The sequence below is a fragment of the Lynx rufus genome, unplaced genomic scaffold (assembly GCF_022079265.1).
Source record: "Lynx rufus isolate CCGP_SWC_20201006 ecotype Redwood Valley unplaced genomic scaffold, mLynRuf1.p SCAF_15, whole genome shotgun sequence".
NCBI lineage: Eukaryota > Metazoa > Chordata > Mammalia > Carnivora > Felidae > Lynx > Lynx rufus.
Window position 1 is genome coordinate 53248467 of NW_025814829.1, and position 19479 is coordinate 53267945.

At 53.2% G+C, this 19479-nt stretch overlaps 1 protein-coding gene across 3 annotated transcripts in view; it reads right to left on the bottom strand.

Moving 5' to 3' along the window:
* RCSD1 (RCSD domain containing 1) overlaps positions 1 to 19479 on the bottom strand; it is a 75905-nt gene that overhangs the window by 14925 nt on the left and 41501 nt on the right. For 2 of the 3 annotated variants that reach the window (XM_047077061.1, XM_047077059.1), the window contains exons 2-4: positions 7069 to 7170; positions 5899 to 5988; positions 1399 to 1470 (exon numbers count right to left, since the gene is read on the bottom strand). In XM_047077061.1, the coding sequence (XP_046933017.1) occupies positions 1399 to 1470; positions 5899 to 5988; positions 7069 to 7170 (264 nt within the window). The remainder of the gene's footprint in view (positions 1 to 1398; positions 1471 to 5898; positions 5989 to 7068; positions 7171 to 19479) is intronic. The other variant, XM_047077060.1, reaches the window with a different exon arrangement.

Here is a 19479-nt window from a genome sequence, read left to right on the forward strand (position 1 = left end):
TGCATCGGGATCCTTTCTGAGAGACCCTCCTTACGTACGTACTCGGGAGCCTTGCACAGGCAGAAGCTCCTTCCCCGCTGCTGCTGCTGCGGTGCCATCAGGCCTTTTCAGCAGGAGTTACCCTTCAGGGAGTCCCCTCCCACCGGCCACAGGGCGGGCTCAGGCCAGAAACCAGAGAGGCTTTTCTTGACCAGAAATCAGGCCCGGGCTCTCCCAGAGGTGGAACCGTAGAAGCGGCAGCTACTTGTCTCGGCACGCCTCTAACAGTGATTTCTGACTAGGTTTTCCCAGTCGGGCCCAGATGAGAGGATACGGTGCGCAGGAGCCTTACGGTTCTCCTGGGTGGAGCACAGAGACCGTGGTGAAAGCTCTTGCGTCCTCCACACGCCCTATCCAGACATGCCCCTCTCCTCTGCGCTTTGGCTCACGCTGTCCCACACCAGGGGCACCTTCCTCCTTCCTTTCTAGCCACCCATCCCTGAGGACCGACTCAGGGTGTAGGTGTTTCATAAAGCATTCATTAATTACTCCTGCCCACTCTTCTCTCTTCTTGCTCTAAAATTCTAGAGCACGGCTCTCACCTGGGGCGACGGTGGAGGGCAACTGTGTTCCCAGGAGATGCCCAAAGACGTCTTTCATTGTCACAACTTCTGGAGAGTGCTACCGGCATTGAGTGAGTAGGGACCAGGGATGCTGCTAAACATCTTGCGATGCACAGGGCAGTGCCCCGCCTGCACGAACACTGCCCAGGTTGAGGAACTCTGATTTAGAGGAGTAAGAACTGACACACGGCAAGCACACCATTTAGACCTCTGGGGTTTCCTTTCCTTTAAGTCTCTTATTGTACTACGTGTGAAAATCCCGTCTCCCCCAAAAGGCTGCGAGCTCAAGTACAGTGCCGCACGGTCAGTTTTATCCCCAGGAAAGGCAGCCAGCTGTGGTGCAACGGTGAGGGCTCTGGGTTCACAAGCTGATAGACGGACAGGCGGGCATTCCAAACAACGGATTCTGCCATGTCAGTGCAATGCCTAGCTGTTGAATTTCAGCCCTGTGTAAAGCTGAAACAGTTTGTGGGGGCATTCAGGCCTTGCTTGGGAGGACTTGGCTAGTCCTGGAGTGTCTCTTGGGCTCTAATGTCTTTTTCCTGTAAGATTCTTGAGACATCCCATTATCCGCCAACCACCGTGATCTGTTAACTTCATGAGCTCATGCTTGACATGATGTTTATTTTAGCTCTTTGCCCCTAGATAGGGCTCCTCATCCTTCACAGCTGGTTATCAGAGATCAACTCTTCAGGTGACAGATGGTGCTATCCCCAGGAGCCCCAAAGACGTGCACATGTTGCACAAGAGGTGGGGTGGCGTCAGAAGTAGCAATGGGTAACCACTGTGCACTTACCTGAAGCTTCTCAATCAGAGGCGAACTCTTCACCTTGATTTTAGGAGGGTGGCTTGCATTGGGCGGTGATTTCTACAGAGCAAATGGACCAAAACAACGGAATCAGTGAGGTGAAGGGAGGTGGGGTTCTGGCTGGAGCCCCAAAGGCCCAGGTGAAAGAAGAGGAGAAGTTGATTTCACCGCTTTCCCACTTAGCTTTCAGCAGCCCACCCACCTGGTCAGGGCCTGGGCCTGGGTGGGCTCCCCACCACCCCTCCCTCGTCTCATAGGTATAAGACCACTTGAATCTATGAATCAGAGCAGGCTGGACAGACATCTGAAACACAGGTGGTCTCCTGTTCCAGAAAGGATGACTTCATGGTCATTATGAGACAACAGACTATGGCTGAGGGGATGAGATCTGCACCTCCTGACCTTCAACAACATGAGCCAATGACGGGAGGGAATTCCAGAGAGAAAGGGCAAAATGACTATTTGTTCTGTTTGTACAAACAACAGAAGACACCACAGACCAAAGGTGAAAGCTTACAGAGGTTTAACTGAAATTTCTCCCTTGAACTAATGATATTTTGGAAAATCCAAACCACCAATAGTGTTATTTATAGATTATCATTTTCCAAAACGTCGTTCATTTCGATTAAGCAGACATTTACCGAGTATCTACTACATTCCCGGCATTGTCTTGCCTGGTTATACGACGATGAACACGATATGGTCTCTGGCCTCTAGAAGCGATCAATGGCTGATACATACATATAAAACCATACATATGGAGGCACCCTGGTGACTCAGCTGGTTAAGTGTCCGACTTCAGTTCAGGTCATGATCTCATAGCTTGTGGGTTCGAGCCCCACATCGGGCTCTGTGCTGACAGCTCAGAGCCTGAGCCTGCTTCAGATTCTGTGTCTTCCTCCCTCTCTGTCCCTCCCCCACTCGTGCTCTGACTCTCTTGGTCTCTCAAAAATAAACACTGAAAGAAATTTAAAAATAAAAAACAAAACCATACGTTATGTTCTGCTAGCTGGAGATATGTTTGTGATGAATGTCGGTCAGGAACCTTGTCTGTATTTTATTGTATCTAAAAAGATGGACCCCTTCTTGTTTTGTCTAAAATCCCTGCAACTTGAGTCTGGTTCTACAGGTATAGGAGGACACTGATGATGATGATGATGGTGAAGAAGATGGTGGTGACTTCCATGTTGTTTAGCAGAGGCCAAGGCACAAAAGGGATTTTTCTACAGTTTAGAGACCCCACATACATTACCTGCCCCAGCCCCCGTGGACTCATTTAGCTGAATCACAGAAAGAAGAACACCAATCTCCTGGAAACATTCTGAGATACTTATTGAGTGAGATGACTGTATTTTAGTGACGGAAGGAGGAGGATTTACTCAGTTCAACTCCTTGTGACCCTTTTAAGGCCCAACATTGAGGAAGAGGCACTGGAGTGGGACAGTCACCAGCCGGGACTCTGGCTCTGACAGGAGCCGGACGGGTGCCCCGGCCTCAGCCTCCTCCACCAACACCCAGGCAGGTGGGTTAGAATAAATGACTCTCAGAACGCCTCCAGCTCGAAGGTGCCTCTGGCTCCATGAGTTGACACTGTCACACATACTCCTGGAGCAGTTTTCAAGGCGCCTTGTGTTGGTGACAAGTACAAAGAGCTGCCGGCCCCAAATCAGTTGACTTCTGTGCTCTATGGTGAAATTTCACATGAGCCACTATTTCTAAAGATACTGTTTAAGGAAGTGCAGCAACAATTTTGCTGACAAACTTTGCTTTTTGTAATACCAGAAACTCTTCTCTTCCTCAACTGACCACTATATGTACATACATATATATATACATATGTGTATGTGTGTGCGCGTATATATACATACATATATATATATATATATATAATTTACTTATCGTTGAAAGACAGAGAGAGATAGAGCACCAGTGGGGGAGGGGCAGAGAGAGAGAGGGAGACACAGAATCCAAAGCAGGCTCCAGGCTCCGAGCTGTCAGCACAGAGCCTGACGCGGGGCTCGAACCCACAAACCGCAAGATCATGACCTGAGCCGAAGTCGGATGCTCAACCGACCGAGCCACCCAGGTGCCCCCATGTAATACTTTTAAGTAGGCTTCACACCCAGCACGGAGCCCAACATGGAGCCTGAATTCACGATCCCAAGATCAAGACCTGAGCTGAGATCAAGAGTTGGATGCTTAACCAACTGAGCCATCCAGGCGCTCCCTGACCACTATCTTCTGAAGAGAGTGAAAATTCAATACACGCAGCCCCTTCGCTATAGGATAGTGCGGGGAACCTAGCTCATGCTCCCCAAGATCCTTATTGCTTGGAATTGAACAGCAAAGCAGGAGGACTCCAAAATAGCCGCTAGTGCAGTTCCTAGGAACGGCAGCAGGTGGCAGCATTTCCTTTGCCATTTAACACGGGACTCCAGGCAGGTGGCTGGGCCTAAGACCACCGAAGGAGAAAAACCAGCCTCAAGCTCTATGGGTGTATATTCATATCTGCACATGATGTTCCTATAATGTCTAGAAATCATGAACCTGACTTTTCAGATGGGAGTGTTTTTCGGCCCTTCTCTGGCAGACAAGGCAAGGTTTACGGCCATACTAAATACCCTTTTGGCTGGGTTCTCCAGAGAGGAGTAACTCCTGGTCACCCCATGGTCTCAGGCCTGAGCAGGCATAGGGAGGGGGCGGGAATGAAGGGATGGACAGACCCTTCCCTGCACTGTGCCTCGGGGACTGAGCGGCAGCCCGACTGGGGCCCTCCCTTCAGGCCCCACTGAGGTTCCCCAAGGCCACGCCGTGGGAACGTAAAGTGGAGAACTGCAGGCCGCAGACTCCGTCCAGCCCAGCCACACAAAGCTGGTTGTTCTTTGTATTTCTGTGTGATTTTCAAGGTGACAAAAAGTCATCGATCCTGGAAGCGATGTCCTTCTTATGTGCAAGCAGCCGGTCACTCCAGGCAGGACTGTTTCCTCTAACATCCACTCTCCTACTCATCCAGCCCTTGGCCCTTCTATGCTATTTAACCGCTGGGCGGTACCTCATGGGATGAGCCTGTAGGTTTATTTCTCCCAGAGCCGGGAAACTAACCTGACTCATTCTGCTTTTATTCCAGAGAATAAAACACCCCCATCTGGCCCCCATCATCTGTCTGGTTAGTGTTCCTGTCTTACTTCACAAATAAGGAAGAAGGCTCAGTGCAGTATGGTGGCTTCTCCAGGGCCAACTCTGGGTCATCAGGGGGTAGCCTCACAGGAGGCTCCTGATGGCCAAGGCCTCAGCCTGTTGCCCAGGGGCTGAAAGTCACAAGGAGAAGCTGACCCTTGGTAAAGAGAAGTTGTCGGTATGCATCTGGCCATAGCACGAGCTAATAACCCCATGATGCCACACAACCATCAAGTCAGTGCTTGAAGAAATGCCAACAGAAAAGACTCAGTTTTTAAAAACCGTGTTTCTCGGGGTTCCCATTCCAGAAGAAGGCTGCTGTTCGGTGTGTGGGGCAGCGATCTCTGAGCAGTGGGGCTCTAGACGCCCCCACCCCACTGGATCAGGGGCAGCTGCGCGTTTCCGCTTTCTCTGGTGGGCTTTGGCCTGTAAGCCTTGGGTGGGAAAGGCTGCTCTCCTCGTGTTCGTTACATACGTGCTCAAGGTCACACGGGTATCTAGTGTCTATTGTCAGGCTGCTGGTCCTCAGAAAGGAAGGGGGAGGGAGGTAGTTGAAGCGGGATTTGTGAATTGAACCGTCTTTGGCTTGCTTGCTTTCTCTAGAGGCTGGCTTCCCAGACTGGACGAGAGAACACGTGAGTTCATTTCTGCAGGAGTGTGACGGGAGCACAGTGAAAGTTCATGGGCTGCTGGGATGGGGGACGGAGAAGTCACTCCTACAGCTACAATTAGATAAATAAGGGTCGGTACACATGCAGTTTGGGAATCTACTGCCGGCTATGATCTGTGATGCCAGCACCTTCCTTGTGTTGGTAACATTGGCTATTTTATATGTGAGGGCAACGAGGCTTCTGTGCGCTCTGATTTTCTTCCAACGATCCAGAACAATAGCCAGTCTTTGCAGGATAGCACGGAACCACGGCATTCGCTCATGTGGCAATTCTGCCTTATGTAAGTGCTGCGTCTCTTTCCAGGTGTCTTTTCCACAAGGAAGGTCATATAAACCGGACCTGGAGTAGAACATAATACTCTACAGCACATTCTCTTTGTTGAAATTCTCAGTCTTGAGAAACAGTGTTCCTGTCCTTGACAGACCCTGAAGGAGGCTCCGTTAGAGAGAGCGGGAAGGAACCTGGTCTCCAAAGTAAAGAATTCTAGAAGCAGTAAGAGGAGATGCATCCCCCAATCTGAAAGGGAGAAACTCCCTGCACAGGTGTCAAGGTCTGAACGTGTGCCTCCTGTGCCCCCTCCCGTCAGAAGGAGAAGGCAGACTCATGACCGGTGTCCCCTGAGTCCTGGAACGGCACTTACCTCCTCACCGTTCTGGCCCAGCTCTACCTTGGGGGGGAACAGGGGGAGGGAGCAGGGTGGTTTCCTTCTTGTTGGCTTACAGGCTGGCGTCTGGAGGGAGGGGGACAGACAGACACACAGAAAGAAAAAGAGAGAGAGGTAATCAGGCAACAGGGAGGAAGAGGAGGAAGTGGAAGCTGGTTGAGGAATGTTCAGGGATGTCTGGAGGAGAAAAGATGTAGGAAGGCTTGCCTGCCACCAGCCATACACAGGAACTCTCTCCACCCGTCCGCCCCTCTGACTCCCAGGCTCCCGTCCCAGTCCTGCTGCTGCTGGAGCCTGACTTGACGTTCGCTGGCCTGAAACAACATCTCAAACCGATATCTGCTTCTAGCCTCCAGGCGCTGCCAGTACCCTAGACCAACACTAGCTTCTTCACCCTTTATGACATTCCTACGACGTCTAGAAATCAAGGACTGATTTTTCAGATGGCGAAACAAAAGCACAAAACACCGTACCTAAAAAAGCATGATAGCAGCGCCTTTGTCCCAAGGGGCCACCCCCCAACTTTGGGGTGCCCTTCCTTCATGTTCTCCTAAGGAGCTCTTCAGACTGCGTGGCTCCAGAAAATGTAGCCCAAATCTCCCCCTTTTACTCTGTCCTCTCCAGCAGGATCCCTCTGGGGCCCACTGATCATTGGATCCCTGTCCTTCTGGACCCCTGGCTTCCTAGCTGAATGCACGTTCCTGTAACTCTTCTCTTCCTCTTCAACTCTCAATTCAGAATCTGTCCCCCTCTTGCCTTGCTCCTGATTCCTGGACCCTGGGGCAGGGCTGAGGATGGGCATTTCTTTATCCTGAACCAGTCTAGGCCTGGCACAGCTGGGCGAGATCTAAGTCTCCCACAGTGGATGATCGAGATGGAAATGAATCCAGGCATCCATCTTTCCAGCTCTCTGCCCTTTGTCTCCTCGCTCCGGGCCACAGTGTAAGCCTCACTCTGGTGAGGAAAGATCCTGCACAGGCCAGCAGCATGGCCACATTCCTCACATTCAGAGGGACCCCTCTCTGGCTTCTCTTCCTAATTTGGTAATTACCAAGCCTCCTCCCTCCCTCTCCTCTGGGCCTGACCCAGACTTCCCCTTCCTCCAGCCCCCTTCCAGAAGAGGGGCTCGGAAGACGCCTGACTCACCTCCTTTGCAGCGGCTGCCTGCTCCCTAAACCGCCCAGCCAGCTGGGCCACCGAGGGGGGTGCCGAGTCATCCACGTTGGCACTGGTCTCTGCCGGTCTTTCCTGGCAAACCAAGGGAAAGCAAAAGTTAACCAGCAAATCTATCCTCGGCTCTTCTCAGTGTTGTTACTGGGTGCCACACACAGCCCTTGTTTCGTGACCGTAAGCAGAGAAGCTGTGACAATGAGGTATTTTAATAGCATCTTGCAATTGACCCCTGCATCCAAGGATTTTAAAAATCATCCAGTCGGGGTGCCTGGGTGGCTCAGTCGGTTGAGCGTCCGACTTTGGCTCAGGTCATGATCTCGCAGTTCGTGAGTTCGAGCCCCTCATCGGGCTCTGTGCTGACAGATTGGAGCCTGGAGCCTGCTTCGGATTCTGTGTCTCCCTCTCTCTCTGCTCCTAACCTACTCGCATCCTGTCTCTGTCTCTCTCAAAAATAAATAAACATTAAAAAAACCTTTTTTAAATCATCCAGTCAACCACGTGTCGTGAATATTTAGGGTGTGCTCGGCCCTGGGTGTGGCTCTGGGTCCCGTCCCGAAGGGGAACCCAGGGGTCTGGGAAGCAGCGTAAGCCCTGTGCTCCTCATGCTGCAAAGACCTAGACTGAAAAGGGGCATGTGGAGAGGAGATGACAGGAGTCGCCTTCCTTTGGTCAGAAGAGGCTTTCAGAAATGGGGGCTGGCAAGATGCATTGGCAAGCAAGGCTTCAAGTGCATGAAACGGGGTAAGCAAATGCCCTTGATTCAACTTTTAGCATGTGTATATGTCTTGTCTTCCCTCCTTAACTGAATGCCTTGGACAAAGAAGCGTCTGGTACATATTTGTTGAATTAATAAATAAATGACAGGAGAAGCAGGTAGCATGGCCAGACCCCCTGGATTCAACCCCTGGGTGGCTCTGTCTCCCATTAGCTCAGTGACCTGGACGAATGCCTTTACCTTTCTGTGCCCTGACGGGGATAATAGCACATCACTCGCAGGGTCTGCGGATTAAATGATTTACTGTCTGAAGGGCTGGGACCAGGCCTGGCACACCCCTAAGCGCGTTGGAAGATTTGTTTAAATTCCTACAGCAACGGGGTCCTTCCAAGAGCCCCTGTGATGATTCAGGTCAGGTACTTGACACGGTGCGTTTCTGTCTCCCCAGAAACTCATCGCTTTCCCTCCTGTTCTTTTTGCTGGAGGAACCACCTGGGCGATGGGCTTCTCCACGTTGGCTACGAGCGTGCCTGTGCCCCTGCCCTGCCACAGCAAAGACCACTGCTTCCCTGCAGCCGTCCCTCCCTCCAGTGCCTCCAGGCTCCCCCAGGAGGCCAAGACGCACGCACCCCAGAACCGTTCACCCCCACCTGCCACTTGTCACCGCGACACGACACACTCGGTGAGTCAGCAAGTGCTGTAAAGGGCCGCCTCGCTTCTGCCGGCTTGCATGCGGCCCCCATAGTAATTTTTTAAACATCCCTTCTCGAGACATGAGGCTTCTGTGTTTTGTGACCACGTTGACGGCATTTCTCACACGGCTGCAAACGCGCCCTACCTTTTCCCCTCCTCACGGGTGGCCTGAGACTGGGAGGATCTGAGCGGCAGCTGGCCCAAAAAGGCCACTTCTCCACCGGGCGCATACTTCCCAAACACAAGGCGCCGCTTCCGGCGTCCCCACGACACTCAAACACACACATGCACGCATGCGCGCGCCAAAAGCCCGTACATACGCACGCACGCATGCGCGCGCCAATACGCATGCGTGCCCACGGGGCGCATGCACTGCACATGCGCGCGCGCGCACACACACTTCTTAGGCCCTCCTTTTTTCTTCCTTGGTGTGTTTCCATAGGGGTGTCGCAGTAAATGTGTCTGGTTGTGCCAGACGCTGCCGGCTTGGGGCAGGGCAAACCCGGAGCCCACCAAGGAAAGGTGCAGTTAAGTAGATGGGGCAGAACTCTGTGAGGCAGGCTTTGTTCAGAGACGGGCAAGAACTGCTGGGACCACGGCCCTTCAGATCTGAGAACAGGCTGTTCGGGAGGAAAGACCAGTCCGTCTTTACGGTTTCCAGCTGTGATTCAAGGTCAACCCCATTCCAGCCTAAACACCCGATGCTGACTTCGCATAAAGATGTGAAAGGATTCACCTCTATTCAAGATGCCAGGTTCTCCGTAATGCTGGGGAAAAGCGGGGGAATCTGATGCCCACTCCGGGAGGGGCCCGCTGGGCAGAGGCACACGACTCACACCTGTCTGCCTTCCACGCGTGCCACGATAGGGGTCGTCAGAGGGGAACGGCTCATCCTTTGGGAACAACGGAGTGGCTTCGGGCACAGTGTGATTACTTGGGCCGCTCTTGGCAAAGACGCCAGGCCGATCAGTTTGTCCATCTGTCTAACTTCCTGCCCACGTAACAGATCAGTCTCTCTGTCCGTTGCTATTTATTGCTCGGGGTCCTGCTGACAACGTACTTTACCTCAGCTTCGAAGGCACCCAATCACTGGTGTGCAGGAAGATACATTCCAGATAAAAATAGAGCTGTACAGGAATCAAAAACTCCTCCCTAACTTCCCTGTCTGGAAACTGGGCTTGGCCAGGGGCTCAGAAGTGAGAGATCTATGAGGCTTCTGGAAGCATTTAGGGCTTAAAAGCTGGGTTGAAGGAAAGATTTTAATACACCCGAGTTTGTTTTCCTGGAGCCCAATGAATGACTTTTCTTTAGAACGTCTAAGGACTCCAGAGCTGGTTGAAACTGTTACATCCACTCACCACCCACCCCTCGTCAGATTCTTTCTCTTTTTTTTAAATATTAGATATAATTTATTGTCAATTTGGTTTCCATACAACACCCAGTGCTCATCCCAACAGGTGCCCTCCTCAGTGCCCATCACAGTCTCTTATTCTCAGTTGTAGAAGACCGCCTTCTCCTAGCTAGCCCACTGAAGCCCAGAAAGGGCGAGTAACTTAGCCAGAGTCACACAGGAGGAAGCCAAACAATAATCTATGCAACATTTTACTCCAACACCCGATAACCCAGCAAAGGATATTAGTTAAGTAGTATAATTTGTGAAGGTGTTTTGAAAACTAAAGTGCTATACAAAGAGTGAAATTATTATTAGCCACTGGGTTGCACAGGTGCAATGGAAGAAGCATGGCCTTGGAGGTGGACAGAAGCCAATGGCTCAGCCCGTCTGAGGTCCTGCCTGGATTTCTGCCTTGTGACTCTGGCAGGTACAACTACTAACCTCCTCCAGGGGTCCAATGGCACACCACCTCAGGTCCAGGTTAGTGAGCAACTTCACTAGCTTTCTGTCTTGGCGCTGGGGCTGGTTTGGTAAGGCCATGCTCTCGCCTGGACTGAGAGCCCTTGCCTCGTCTCAGACTTTCCTGGGACCCCTCAGCCTCCCCCGGATTAAGTGTTCTTTCTCTGTCCCTAAAATGTCCACAAAGTATTTAACACAGAGCCTGGAACATAGAAAGTCTTGTTGAAGGGTGCTGTCTTTCTCCTCCCCACATCCAACCCAGCCTGCAGTCTCAGGGCCTGGGTACCTGTTCCCAGGGTCACTGACACACTCTGGACCGTGTCGGTCACGGGACCACCCCGGCCTGCATCCACACTGAGTCTTAACCACTGCTTAGACCTCAGCTCATCCTTTCTTCTTGGGCCAATCTCTAGGTCTTAAATCTGTCCCTTTGTGTCTTGCTTTAGATGACACTCATTTCCTCGGACTGTCGGTCTTCATTCCATTTTCCTGGGCCCAGATCTTGCTTACCAAGCCCTCCCTGCTACCATTCCAGCCCGGCTCTGCCAGCCAGCTTGGAAACCACTTCTGTGGTTCCTGTCTGACTTTGCCTAGGCCAGAAAAAAAAAAAACAACCACCTCTGGTGTTTACTTTCCATTTCTATGGGACTTTCTTCTGAGAACTGAGGAGCCCCTGTGTCTGGACGGCATGGAACTTCCCCCAAGCTGTTGCCATGTTGAGTAAATACGATTTGCATGCTGCCTACGATCCACATAGTGGGACCTTTGTGTACAGGTCCGAATTGGGCTCTGCCCACCTCCCTGGCTCTTCCCCTGTTTCTCCATCCTCCACCTTGGCCCAAGGTCTAAGTATCTGACGGTGTCTGGGCCTTGGATTAGGGAAACAAGGCACCAAGGGAGGCCTCTTCATCTGTAGCTTGGGAGGAGAAGCAATGAGGGGGCTCTGCCCGGGGGCTGAGGAACCCCTGCTCTTGGCTAAACGGAAGGTTCTCTTGCTCACCAGAAACAGGCCAGACACCCAGAGCCTTGAAAATATAAGGTGTGCTTGCTTCTTTGCACTTCTAGATCTACAGGGGATCTTAACCCGGTCATTTAAGGGATCTGCACTCTTCCAACAGGACCATACTTAAACCATCACTTCAAAGGGATCAACAGACAAGTCTCTCTGGGATGCCACAGTGGTTCCAGAGTCTTCCGTTACACGCTTACCTTATATCCCTGACACTTCAGTTCACCCCAGTGTCCAGCCATTACCATCCGTGGATGATGCAAACGGCACTGGACCGGGAACCAGATGGGCCCATTTGACCCGCCTACGTACTTAGGACACCTGCTATGTGGGAAGCACTGTCCTTAAGAGCACTTGACACATTTCCTGTAATGCTCACAACACTGCTGCCAGAGGAAGAAACTGCCCAGAGTTGCTATTCAAGTTAGGAAGGGCCAGCCCCACAGTTAGCTAGATTCCAAAGCTCTAGCTCTTTCCGGACCAACATGCTAGATAGCTCTAGACCTTTACTGGAAGGGTTATCTTATTCAGTCATTAATATCTCAGTCTGCCATCAATCAATATTTATGTTCTAGGCCCTGGGATATAATAGCAAACAAGGCAGGGTTCTTGCCCTTATGGGGTTGCTATTCCAGTGAGGGAAGCAAACAATGAACATACACTCAGATAAATAAGGTAGCTTGTTAAATGCTAAGGAAGAGAGAAAATAGGGCACTTTATCTCTGGGGGGTGTGGGAAGGCATTTATGAGGGAAGACATCATCCGAGTTAAATCCCAGCTGAGGAAAGGGTGGGGGGAAAACTCTCCTGAGCAGAAAGCACAGACAGAAACGAAGGCTGAGGGCCAGAGTGAAAAGCGTGGCAGGGACATGTTGGATACGTGAAGACGAGGGGAGGTGAGAGCGACAGACAGCCTGGGGCCTGCCATGTGGGAAGCAATCTGTATTTTATTCTGAGGGAATGGAACGCCATTTGGAGGGTTTCAAGGACGGGTGTGACCTGGGCCACACATAAGAGGCTGTCTGTGGAGGACGGATGAGAAGTAGAAGTGGAGAGCAGGAGGAAGGTTCTGGCAGTGGTCCAGGTAATGGTGGCGTGGCCAGTCTTGCAGCAGGCAGGGGGTGCGAAAGGGTGCGCTGGGAGTAGGACAATGAAGAATTATTGATGCACCAGGTCTAGGACGCAAGGGACGAGAGTGGCCAAGGACGACTCCCGGAAGTCTGATTTGGACAACGGGACTCAGGGGTATTGTTCCCTGGGTTGGGGACGGCTTGTTGGGGAAAGAAATGTGACTGAGGGTAGATGGGGGATGAACAGGTCTTGCTTGCTCCTGAAAGTCTGGACTGTCTGTAGATACCCAAATGGAGACACAGTGCAGGGAGCCGAATGGACACCCACATCTGGAGCTCAGAGGAGGCATCCAGGCTGGAAACAAAACTCATTAGAGATGGTATTTGCAGTCACAGGACTAGATGAAATCATAGGATACACAGAAGAGGGCAAGGAAGGGAAGGAAGGGATCCACAGACTGAACTCTGGGCCACCTGCTCATCGGCGCTGAGCTGGCTTCGCTCACAAAGGTGGGGACACTGCTCCTGGGGCTGCAAGGCCAGCCCTGCAGACACTTCCCTGCAGACTGCAGACGGGAGGAGCGGGCGCCGGAAGATTTCTGTGGCTTAGGTGACAGAAGGTAAGAAATCCTGGAATGTCACGGCCAGAAAAAACCTCGTGTCCTCCACCCATGCTGCTGGCTCCCCTTATTCCTCATTTCTTGAGCATCTGTAGATACCACAGGACGCGCTGGGATAACGGTGGCCCTGACAGAGGAAACAGCCTGTTTTGGAGGAGGTGGGAGCGGAGGGGAGGTGAAGAAGGAGAACAGCCACGTGACGAGGCAGGAGAATGGGAGCGGATGTGAACGCTGATCAGATATTTCACATAAGGGGCGCCTGGGTGGCTCGGGGGTAAATATCCGGCTTCGGCTCGGGTCATGATCTCACGTGAGTTCGAGCCCCACGTCGGGCCCTGTGCTCTCAGCTCAGAGCCTGGAGCCTGCTTCAGATTCTTTGTCTCCCTCTCTCTCTGCCCCTCCCCCTCCCCCTCCGCCCCTCTCAAAAATAAACATTAAGTTATTATTTTTTTAAGCCCAACAAATATTTCGTATAAGTCTAAAAAAGTCCCCAATATCCCCTCCCTACCCACTTATAGGCTTTAAGGATCTGAGAATAGCAGGTGCTTGGCCTCTGAGAATCTCTCCCAGGGAAAACCCAGGTAAAGTACTGTGCTTGCGGGAAGAGCAGGCCCCTGACCCGAGGAGTGTGTCCCTCCTGAGGACCTTCAGGGCTTCCCATTTCCTCCCAGGATGTGGTGCTGCGGCCCAGCAGCATAGACAGAGTTCAGCAGCCCTCGATGGGCAGGACGCCGTGCCGACTGCTCTCGTGGTCTCAGAATCAGTGCAGCCCACAGCCCCAGGTGCCTGGTGGCTCATCCAGGCGGGCTTAGTGGCAGTGGTGCAGGCAGGGCTAGGGTCTAGGTGCGTCCCAGGTAACAGCAGGGACAACAGAGAAGAGGGACAGAGATGCTCGTTCTAGTGCCATTATAGAGACAGGACCTTAAAAAATGTAATTTGGGAGACACGGTATGTTACATTTCTTTATAAAGACCCGTTAACTGTTGGACAAGCATAAGGAAAACATTTCTTTTGAGTCTGATGCGGTTGGCAATGCACAAGGACAATTTGATAGAAGTGGGAGCAACTAATTCAGAGTCAGACCTGGGTCCTAGTCTTGGCTGTGACGTGTGTTGGATGCGGGCCTTTCTGACCCTGAGTTTCCTCATTTGTAAACAGAGTTGCTAACACCCGTCAGCCTTTGCTCCAACCCAGTGTGCAACACGTGCCCTGTCTTCCGGAGGCTGCACCGTCGTTTCTCATACACACCGGCAAGTGGCTGATAGCCCCAGAGTCCCCACGAGATTCAGAATCAGCCTGGTCTATTCCAGGAAGCGTGCACAGCTGACTATGTTATCGCGCTCTCTGTGGGGCAGTAGAGCACACGGCTCAGGCTTTGGGCCAGACTGCCTGGGTTCAAATCCTGGCTCTGCATTCACTAGTTCTGTGGCCTCGGACAAGCTACCTTAAGCTCTTGTGTGCCTCAGCTTCTTTTCGTGCCTCAGTTTCTATCTGTAAAATGGGGGGTGATGAGGGTAGCACCTATGATACATGGTCACTGGAGGGAGTTGATGAGTTCATGCACGTAAAATGCTCCGAATGGGGCACGGAATGAAGTACGTGTTCCAGAACTGTTAGCTATTACTGAACGCTGGCTGTGGGGCTAGCGGCTCCCCTAAATAGGCCAAGGGACGTCCAGGGTCTCGTCGAATCTACTCTTGCCCTTCCATTCCCTCTGGGTCACGGAAGCCTCAGGGGGAGCCCCAGCTGGCTACCATGGGCTCCCGCTGCTTCCTGCCATCCTCAGCTCGAGGGTGGGCTGTCTTATCACCTAGGCAGCCTCCTAACACCCATCACTGGCTGTTCAAACCATCGCCGAGCAACCGGCGTGCACAGGAACGCGCGATTAAAAACAGTAAGCGAAACTAAGCTTAATAGGGTGGCTTTTAGGGTCATGACGAAGGTCCCAGCTGTCCAAAGCCCTGTCAAATCAAAGCAGCTGGATCAGACTATCAGATGAACGTTGAAGACGTGCCGCTTGCTCCGTGAAGGAAGCCGGTCACCAAAGACCACGTGTTGCATGACTCCGCTTATACAGAAAGTCCAGAGGAAGCAAATCTTTGGGGACAAGAGCGTAGATTCCTAGTGGTGGCAGTTACTGTGTCGTAGATTACTACAGAGAGCAGTGGTTGCTGAGGGCTGGAGGGGAGGGGTAGACAAGGAGGGGGGGGTGCGTGCCAAGGGGCATCTTCTTTGGGAGGTGATGAAAATGTTACAAAATCGACCGTGGTGATTGTTGCACGACTCTGTGAACACACTAAAAACCGTGGAATTTCACCCTTTAAATGGGTGAATTGTGTGACACGTAAATTCGCTCTCAATAAAGCCTGTTGGTTTGGGAGTGGGAGAGGCCAATGGAGAGAAAGCAGCTCTGTTTCCACGTTCCTGACTTCCCTTCCTTCACGGTTGGCCTCCTCTACCCACAGGCTCGGGCTTTCCCAGGCTCCCAGCATGCCTTACGGCTGCAGACCTATCTAAGGAGTCTCTCCCAACTTGCTGCTGGAGGGGCTCATTATGCAGTCAGGTACCTTATAGGTTTGTAAGGACGACGGAATGAGTTTGAAGCCAAACACCCAGCAAAGAGCCTGACACTTAGGGGGCACTCAGTCCACGGTCACTCATTTATTTATCCACTCCGTGAATATTTATCGAACATCTATCATGTGCCCAACACTGCCTCAGTGTGGGGATATAAAGACGAAAGCTCGTGGTCCTGGCGCTCAAGGAGCTTCTCGTCCAGCTGAAAAACAGAATAAGAAAACTACCATAATGCAGAAAGACCGCGGCCGCAATTGGGAAACGTGTGTCACTGTGATAGAAGCTCGGGACTTAAGGGGACTTAAGCCACGTGGGTGACTCAGGGAAAGCTTCGCCGAGGAAGTGAAGCTTAAGCAGTCTGGAAGGCCGGCAGGGACGGAGGGACCGGGGGATGGCGGGGGGGGGGGGGCGGGAGAGGGAAGAGGCCTCGTCGGGCACAGGGGACCCACTGGCAGGTGCAAAGTGTCAAAGCGTGGAAGACTACGTCTTGGGGAGACTTTAATTGGTTCAACGTGGGCTAAGCAGAAGGGGGGATAGAAAAGAGGTAGAGAAACAGAAAGCTGTGGCTTGCCCAGGGTTGAGGCGTCTCCACAATTTAATTCAGGCCCTAGCGTTTCCCCGTTAGCTGTATTGGCCCTGGGCAAATCTTGATTTCTCCGAGTCTCGGTTTCATCTCCTGTGCAATCAGGGTGATAATCCCCGTCTCGATGTGCTGGGATGAGGAGGATGTGAGATGATGGCCACCAGAGCCAACACTGACTCCGAGCTTCCTCTGTGCTAGGCTCGTACCTCGGCACATGGGACGTGAACGATGCCAGCCGCGGTACTGAGGCTGCGCTACGGGACGTGGACTTTCTTCCCGAGGCTGGGGTGAGCTAATAAAACATTCTCATGGGGAGCTATCGGATTTGCTGTTTAGAAGCGTCCCTCTGGGAGCAGGTGGTACAACAACATGTATTTCCATCCCTTCTGGTCCTTGGGCAGCTGCCGCTCTGTGAAGGCGGTGCTGGTGGAAAGGGAAGTGTGTTTCCGTCCCCCCTCGCCACCTCCTTCGCTTTTCCTCCTTCTGGTGTGATTATAGCTTGTTACCACCTAACACGGGGAGCTCTCAGAGGCTTGCTGGTTAGGGACACCAGGTAGGTCCCGAGCATGATCTCGGATCGGTCCCTTTCTTGTGTCACTTGCGCTCCTGAAGCCTCAGCCTCCTCGTCTTGCAGGGAGAGTCGTGAGGCTCGGAGGACTCAAGGAGGAGAGGAAGCAGAGATGGCCAGGATGGGTACTGTCTGCACCCCAGAGTCTATGGGCTGCTGGGGAACAGAGATGGTTAAAACGTATCTAACGTGTGATGGATCTGCATGGTAGGCAGAAATGGGCCCCAAAGACACCCACATCCCAATCCCTGGAAAGTGTGGCTATGGTAGGTTCCGTGGCCAAGGGGAATGAAGGGAGCAGGTGGAATGAAGGTTGCCGATCGGCTGCCCTTAACATAGGGAGACTGTCCTGAATTAGCTGGCTGGTCCCAGTGCAGTGACGAGCATTCCTAGATGTGGCAGAGTCGGGTGAGAAAGGGGGCTGCTAGCCGGAGTGAGGCTGTAAGGAGGGCGTAACCCACCACCCCTGGCCCTGAAGACGAGGAGGGCGACAGCTGAGCCGGGCAGGCAGCCTCAGAGCTGGAAAAGGAGGGGGTTTCTCCCCCAGAGCCTCCAGAAGTGACACAGAAGAGACCCATTCCGGACTCGTGAGCGCCAGAACCGCAAAGCAACAGACTTGAATTGTTGAAGCCACGAACTTTGTTACACTGGCCGTGGGAAAAGAGTGCGAGCCGGCAAGTTCTTGCTGAGCACCCGCTGGCCGTGTGTCTGGGCTGCGGGATCACAGTGCTGAAAACGACACACCTGCTCTCCCTGGAACCCACGTTTGGGGGGGGAGGGACCGGCAGTGAACAAATGAACGAGTGGATGTATCGTATGTGAGTGGTGCTAATGCTCTGAAGGGTTAGCCTGAAAAGGGGGCGCCGGGCACTGCTTCTGGGGCGTGATCACAGGAGACCCCCCTCCCCCAGAGGAGGAGGGGGATGAGGGGCAGGGGGAGGATGAAGAGGAGGAGGGGGAGGAAACAGGAGGGAGGAGGTGACTCTCAGTTGAGGACGCTGTGAACTGAGGACACCATCCTTCTGAGCTGGGACCCGGTTCTAAGGGCCATGCAAAGTCACGGGAGGGTTTTAAGCAAAACCATTGGATTCACTTCTGTGATCCCTGTGGCTGAGAAATGGCTGGGGACAGGAGCCCAGTTCGGAAGCTGTTGCCATTGTCATAAAAGGTGAACAATGAGCATGTTGACAAGCCACTGCTGCCCACGGGGCCTCTGGCCAGGTCTGGATCTGCCAGGGCGGCCAGGAGGTGCGTTCGGGGAGGCTGAGTGCGGGGAACAGCGGAAGGGGCAGGAAGGGGGCCGAGATCCTGACAAATGTTGAGGGACAATGGCTGGGGGCAGTGGCCAGGATGAAAGCGAGTCTGGTGACAGGGGGTCCCAGGGTCTTGAGGGTCGGGAGTCTGCAATCTCGGATGTACAGCTGTTAGATGTCTAGCGTCATCTGGCTCCCCCTGCAATCTGCACCTTGAGTAAAGGCTATGAGTGCAAGCAGCAGCCTTTTATTTTTGCTTGCTTCCTTCCTTTCTTCCTTTCTCACCTTTATTCATCTTTGAGAGACACAGAGAGACAGCACGTGAGGGAGGGAGGGGCAGAGGGAGGAGCAGAGAGAGAGGGAGACACAGAATCCGAAGCAGGCTCCGGGCTCTGAGCTGTCAGCACACAGCCCAATGCGGAGCTCGAACTCACGAACCACGAGATCGTGACCTGAGCCGAAGTCGGACACCTAACCCACTGAGCCACCCACGCGCCCCTATTGTGCTTTCTTGAGGGGTGAGAATCCCAAGCGTCTACGGCCCACCTTTCGTGGGTAAAGGAATAGCGTCAGGCCGCAGAGTTTGTGGGTTCACCGGCTCAGAAGATGTAAACGAGCCCTTACCACACGGCAGGCCCTCGGCCAGACTCCAGGGGTTTGTGGGTGGGCGGGCCAGTGGCGCGCTTAGGGCTGCCGGCCTTGCAGGAGAGTGAGGACCAGGACTCCGCAGGGGCAGAGACCAGGGCTCAGAGGTGGCCGTGAGCAACACGTCCATCCGGGATTCGGTGGCTGTCTTCAGGATGGCTTTACAGCCGTAGGGCTGGAGCCAGCATATTCTGCCGACCTCAGGAGTCTGCCAGCCGAGGGAGTCTTCCCAGACTGGCAAGGGACAGGACTCAAAAGCACTTTGGGAGAAAGGATTCCCACCCAGGATGGGTGCCTGTCCAGGTGGTGCGGGGAGGAGTCAGGGTCCTGCCCACGTCTCTGGCGGACAGGGGCTCCCTTTCCAGAGAGGGGAGCCCGGGGAGAAGAGCTGGGTGGTGAGAGGCAGGGCCAGCCCCAGGAGCGGAGGGCTCTCAGGAGGGGCAGGGGTCAGCCCCCGCAAGCGCCTGCCGGGGATTTCTGGAGTCTGCACCCTCGGTTTGAAACCTGGCTCCTGCTACAAGGTGAGCTGGGGTGCAGAGGAGCGGCGGCCCCCCCCCCCCCAGCCTTGCCTGTCGGGCGGCCTCTGAACAGCTCGGCTTCTTGTTTTTGTTTATAATTTGTAGGCCAAAAGGGAGTGTTTAAAAGAACTGACTCCGCGTAGCCGGCAGGGCTGATCTGGTGGGTTTTCCCCCACCGAGGCCGACAAATCAACCTACGATCCGTGGCTCTCCAGTGAGTTCAGAAGGGCCCTGTCTCACACTGCTTAGTGCCGGAACAAGGCCCGTTTCACTGAGAGCCCC